The following is a 5,973-nucleotide window of genomic DNA, read 5'->3' as shown; positions in this document are numbered from 1 at the left end:
AGGAAAAGGAAACTTCTGAGAAACCGAAACTGCCGCAGAAAGGGCAGACCCGCAGCGCGCTCCATCCTTTGCCCTTCAGTGCTGCCTTTGCTCCGCACCATGAACCACACTTCTCAAGCCTTCATCACCGCTGCCAGTGGAGGACAGCCCCCAAACTACGAAAGAATCAAGGAAGAATATGAGGTGGCTGAGATGGGGGCACCGCACGGATCGGCTTCTGTCAGAACTACTGTGATCAACATGCCCAGAGAGGTGTCGGTGCCTGACCATGTGGTCTGGTCCCTGTTCAATACACTCTTCATGAACTTCTGCTGCCTGGGCTTCATAGCCTATGCCTACTCCGTGAAGGTGAGTGTGCTAGAATGGGGGGAGTGATGGTGTAAAAAGGTGTGTGTGAACCTGAAGCTCCATCTACCCAGATGGCACCGAGGTATGAGTGTGGGGTCCTTTGTTTAAAATAAGTTTGTGTTCATTCTTCTGTGGTGTGTGTGTGTGTGTGTGTGTGTGTGTGTGTGTACACGTGTAGGCTTAAAGGCTCTCTGGGGGCAGACACAGGGTGAGGCTGCCTGGGGATTCTGGAGTCAGACTCTTCCAATGCAGAGATGCCTATAGCACCTTCACTCAACAGACTGGGATTCTAGCCTGTGTGGAAAATGTTCAGGAGATTCATGGGGAACAATAGCCTACAGTGGGGTGAACAACAAGTGCTAGGGCCTCCTGGATGATCAGAGGATGTAAAATGTTCCTGACCTAAGATGGGGAGATGCAGTCCACAGGGAGTACGTCAGGAAAACTGTCAGAGCATCTGCCTATCAGCTCCAGGGCCACTGACCGTGTCTATCTGTTCTGCTCCAGTCTAGGGATCGGAAGATGGTGGGTGATGTGACTGGAGCCCAGGCCTACGCCTCCACTGCTAAGTGCCTGAACATCAGCACCTTGGTCCTCAGCATCCTGATGGTTGTTATCACCATTGTTAGTGTCATCATCATTGTTCTTAACGCTCAAAACCTTCACACTTAATAGAGGATTCCGACTTCCGGTCCTGAAGTGCTTCACCCTCCGCAGCTGCGTCCCTCCTTGCCCCTCCCTACACGCAGGTGTAACACTCATTTATCTATCCACAGTGGATTCAATAAAGTGCACTTGATAACCACCATCCTATGACTGCTTTTATTCCTCCCACCCCTCTATCTTCCTTGCTCTGAGGTGGACATGTAGGTTATCCTCAATTTGGCAGTAGTCTCTGGCCTGCTGTTGTGGACATTTGCTGGCCAAAGTCCTGGATGGTATTTGGCTGCTTCAGGCAGGGAGAACTCAAGCTTCAACTGGCCCTGGCCCCACATTTCCAGGGCACCCAGTCCAGTTCAGAAGTGGAGGACCAGGTCTGGGTCCGTATTCTTCTGGACGAATACTCTGAACCAGACAAGATGGTGTCAAAAGTTCCATGCCTGCTTCCCGGGGGAACCCTGGGCTGATCCTGTCCAGGATTTGCTGGGTGCTGTGGTGGGGGCCTGGTGTCCCCTACTGGTCCCACAGCAGCGATGCAGTTCATTCCTTGTCGCCCTGGAGCCTAGAATGACCTTTTAAGGCTCAAAGTCGCTGCCCTGGCGCCCCCTGCCGGCACTCTGCAGGTACGGTGGCCGCGTGGTGCTTCCATTCCCCCACCCCCCCACCGACCCCGCTCCCCCGGACCCTATATGGTAAGGGAGAGCGCCAATCACGCCTTCTTGTGCCGGGGTATGCAGGACTCACCTCTCTGGTCGGGATCCTAGTACCCACGTTTCCACTTCACTTAGTGCATTGAGTTTAGGAGTCTCCTGGGAATGGATGGGCGCTATCTGTTTCTGTTGGTGCAGGGGTCAATCATTCATCTCATAGCTGCCTTTCCAAGGGAACTTATTTCTGGTTCCCAGAGGCAAGCACCTCAAAAGTAGCCTGGATCTATGGGACTCCGTTTGTCCTCCTAAATCATTGTGGTGGGGTTTTAATGTCACCATCATACCCAGGGCAGCACGGTGGATCTGAAGTGCCTTGGTTAGTGGAAAGTCGCTGTAGTGGTTGCAGCCAGGAATTTGGGAGTGGGTGTGGTGGGTAGAAAGGGGTGGGGGCACTTTTGCAAGTTAAAGGGTTTGGGTTTCTTATCCAGGGTGGCAGAGCCCCAACTTGTTCCCCAGTCCGGATTCTGACAGCTGACCTGCCCAGCGGGGAATTTAACCACCAGAGGGAAACAAAAGGCAGCTTCAAGGGATGTGCCTAGCGCTCTTCTCACCGGCACAGGATGTCAGGCTCCCTGGGAGGGTGTGTGGAAAGAAGGATTGAGCAATGGGGTTTACAAACTAGCTCTGAGGTATGGAACAAGATTCCCCTGCTGGTGGGGAGCCTTCCTCTCCGCCAAGCAGCTATGGTTTCCCAGAACACACTTTTTTTTTTTTTTGGTTTTTCGAGACAGGGTTTCTCTGTATACAGAACACACTTTTTTACCTTCTTTTCTTTTCTTTCTTTTTTTCTTTTCTTGGTTTTTCGAGACAGGGTTTCTCTGTATAGCCCTGGCTATCCTGGAACTCACTTTGTAGACCAGGCTGGCCTCGAACTCAGAAATCCGCCTGCCCCTGCCTCCCGAGTGAGAACACACTTTTATAAAGGAATCTTGTCTTATTGGGGATTGGCTGAGTACTAAGAGGATACAAATGAAGCAGGATAGAGATGGGAAATTAGGAGGACATGGGAAGGAAGAAGCCCCGTCCTGGCATCTAGATTGTCTTCTTCACTGACTGAGAGTCAAGAAACTTGATAAAGCCAAAATTCCCTCCATGTCTGTCTTAATACATTCTGGTATTGTTGTTGCTGTTGTTTGTTTCGTTGTGTAGCCCTGCCTGTCCTGGAACGTAGACCAGGCTGACCTCGAATTCTGAGACCTGCCTGCCTCTGCTTCCTGAGAGTTGAAATTAAAGGCATGTGCCACCACGGCCTGGCTCCTATCTTAATACTTAACAAACCTACTAACTGTTTGGCGCTGTCTTGTCCTGACATTTTTCTGGTTATCAAGGGTCAAACCTTACCTCCTTTATAGAAGAGCTTAAGGGGGAAGGAGCCTCTCTGGGCACCAAGGGCAGTGCTAGGCATCGGCTGGCTCCCTTACTGCTGCAGCTCTGATGGAAGGGAATCCGAGGGCCACATTACCCAGGGCGAGGATAGCAGGAATTTCTGGGGAGGCAAATTTTCTGTCCAAGCCTCTAGTTAAGAATTGACCTACCCCACAAACCTGCTTAGGGAACGGGTACTGGAGCTTTTTGTGGACTTGGAAGTCTTTTCGACTGAGGTAAAACTGTCATAGCACCTGATGATTCTTGTCCTCAGAAAGCGGTAGCCAGGCCCCGCACAGCCTCCTTCATGCCTAGAGAACCTCTGTCTTAGTTGGGGGTTCTATTGCTGTGGTAAAACACTATGACCAAGAGCAACTTTTATTTGGAGGAGACGGTTTACTGGCTTGCTCCCCATGCCTTGCTCAGCCTGCCTTCTTATCCTACCCAGGAACACTTTCTCAGGGGTGGCACCATTCCCAGGGAGTTGGGCCCTTGCCATCAGTCGTTGTCTTAGGGTTACTGTTACGGTGACGAAACAGGGTTTGTTTGGCTCACATTCCCACATGTCTCAGGGTTTTAATGCTGTGAAGAGACACCATTACCATGGCAACTCTTATCAAGAAAAACTTTTTTTTCTTCCTTTCTTTTTTCTTTTTTTTTTTTTTTTTTTTTTTTTTTTTTTGGTTTTTCGAGACAGGGTTTCTCTGTATAGCCCTGGATGTCCTGGAACTCACTCTGCACACCAGGCTGGCCTCGAACTCAGAAATTCGCCTGCCTCTGCCTCCCAAGTACTGAGATTAAAGACAAAGACAAACTTTTCATTGAGGCTGGCCTACAGTTTTAGAGGTTTGGTCCATCATTGTCATGGCAGAATGAATGCATGGCAGTGTGCAGGCAGACGCAGTGCTGGAGAGTTCTCCATCCAGATAGGCAGGCAGGCAGCAGGAAGGGAACTGAGGTGAGCTTCTGAGACCTCAAAGCTGTCTCTTAGTGACACACCTCTTCTGAGAAAGCCACACCTGTTCGAACGCAACCACACTTCCTAATAGTGCCACTCCCTAGGGCCAAGGATTCAAACCCGCAAGTCTGTGGGGGGCCATTTCTACTCAAACCTCACAACACTGCTCTTCTTCGTTTGAGGAAGTCGGGACTGGAACTCAAACAGGGTAGGCACTTGGAGGCAGGAGCTGATGTAGAAGCCATGGAAGGATGCTGCTCATCAGCTTGCTCAGCTTTTTTCCTTATAGAACCCAGGACCACCAGTCCCGTGGTGAACCTGCCCCTCCCCCATCAATTACTAATTTTAAAAATGCTTTACATCTGGGTCTTAGGGAAGCATTTTCTCAATTGAGGTTCCCTCCTTTCAGAACTTGTGTCAAGTTGACATAAAACTATCCAAAACTAGTCATCAATTAAGAAAATGAACCACAGGATTGCCCACAGGCCAGTCTGGTAGATATATTATTTTCTCAAACGAGTCTCCCTCTTCCAATGACCCTAATTTGTATCAAAGTTACATGAAACTAGCCTGAAGCCCACGCTCATGATAGGGCCATCCTTTGCTGACATTCGTGCCCTTTCCTGGGCTGACTTGCTGCAGGTCAGTCTGGTTGTCAACCTGTATGTATGTCTGTGTACCACATGTGTGCAATGTCCATGGAGACCAGAAGAGGATGTTGGACCCTCTATAGCTGGAGTTAGTTACACATAATTGTTAGCTGTTCCATGTGTGCTGGGAATCAAACACAGGTCCTCTGGAAGAGCAGCTGGTGCTATTAACTGCTGAGCTATCTCTCTAGCCCCACATTTTCTTGATTGCGGGGGGGGGGGGGGGGGCAGGAGGGCAGCCAGGGCAGGTATTCCTGGCTTATTTAAGAAGCAGGCTGAGTGAGTCACGGAAGTAAACCTGTAAGCAGCATTCCTCTGTGCTCTCTGCTTTTGTTCCTATCCTGAGTTCCTGCCTCAGTTTCCCCTGATGACAGACTATAACCTATAAGCCAAAGAAACCTTTTTCTTCCTGTGGTGATTTGAGTGAGAATGGCCCCCTTAGGTTCATATATTTGAAAAATTCATTCCTAGTTGGTAGAATGGTTTGGGAAGGACTGGGTGGTATGGCCTTGGTGGAAGAGGTTTGTCACTGGAGGGTGGGGTAAGCTTTGATGATTCAAAGTCTCTCTTTCTCTGTGTGTCTCTCTTTCTCTGTCTCCCCCTCTCTGTCTCTGTCTGTCTGTCTGTCTCTCTCTCTGTATATATATATATATATGTATATATATATATATATATATATATATCTGCACCTGTGAGCCCCCAACTCCTGCTCCAATGGCATGCCTGCTTGACTGCTGCCATGTTCCTGCTATGACAGTAGTCATGGTCTCTGGCCCTCTGGAACTGTGACCCCTAAAGTAAAAACACTCTCTTTTATAAGTTGTGCTGGAGTCCAGTTCCAGCCAAGTTCAGGTCCCAGAGAAGAGGTTTGCAGTTTGCAAGGGAGGGGACCAACATGATCTGAGGGTAAATAAAGATAGCTGTGTTTATTGAATACAACTTTTATACTCTATATTTTTATAATAGCTTAGCCATAAACAATATTGAAAGCAGACTTAATGGCTGAAAGAAATATATAATCTTTCCACAAACTTTCCATAATGAAAGAGTTCATCAACTTTATTACAGTATTTTTCTTAGACACAAAAGCAGTAAGTCCAGCAAGCACCTAAGCCCCTATTGTTCTCTAAGATCCAGCAACTCTACCAGGTGCCCCTTTGACATTTCCTCTTGCACACTCTCAGTCTTTGCGGTCAGCCTATGTGGTCAGGAGGTGCCAGGCATGGAGTCTTGAGAAATAAACCCATAAGAGCAATTTTCAGTCCTCAGGGGGCCTGAGGCA

The 5,973-nt window shown here is 48.9% G+C and overlaps 1 protein-coding gene across 1 annotated transcript; it reads left to right on the top strand.

The window, feature by feature from the left end:
• On the top strand, nucleotides 1-1,155 carry Ifitm3 (interferon induced transmembrane protein 3). Its single transcript, NM_025378.2, has 2 exons — nucleotides 1-348; nucleotides 856-1,155. Exons 1-2 carry the CDS (start codon nucleotides 100-102, stop codon nucleotides 1,018-1,020), a joined length of 414 nt encoding a protein of 137 aa, NP_079654.1. The 5' UTR covers nucleotides 1-99; the 3' UTR covers nucleotides 1,021-1,155.
• The last annotated feature ends 4,818 nt before the right edge of the window (nucleotides 1,156-5,973 follow it).

The sequence above is a fragment of the Mus musculus genome, chromosome 7 (assembly GCF_000001635.26).
Source record: "Mus musculus strain C57BL/6J chromosome 7, GRCm38.p6 C57BL/6J".
Lineage (NCBI taxonomy): Eukaryota > Metazoa > Chordata > Mammalia > Rodentia > Muridae > Mus > Mus musculus.
The sequence above is the reverse complement of the archived record's forward strand: the minus strand, read 5'-3'. Positions and strand labels throughout refer to the sequence as shown.

Coding starts and splice junctions, on each gene's coding strand:
- Ifitm3 (NM_025378.2), top strand. CDS start 100: ATGAACCACACTTCTCAAGCCTTCATCACCGCTGCCAGTGGAGGACAG. Junction 349..855: donor CCTATGCCTACTCCGTGAAG/GTGAGTGTGCTA, acceptor GTTCTGCTCCAG/TCTAGGGATCGGAAGATGGT.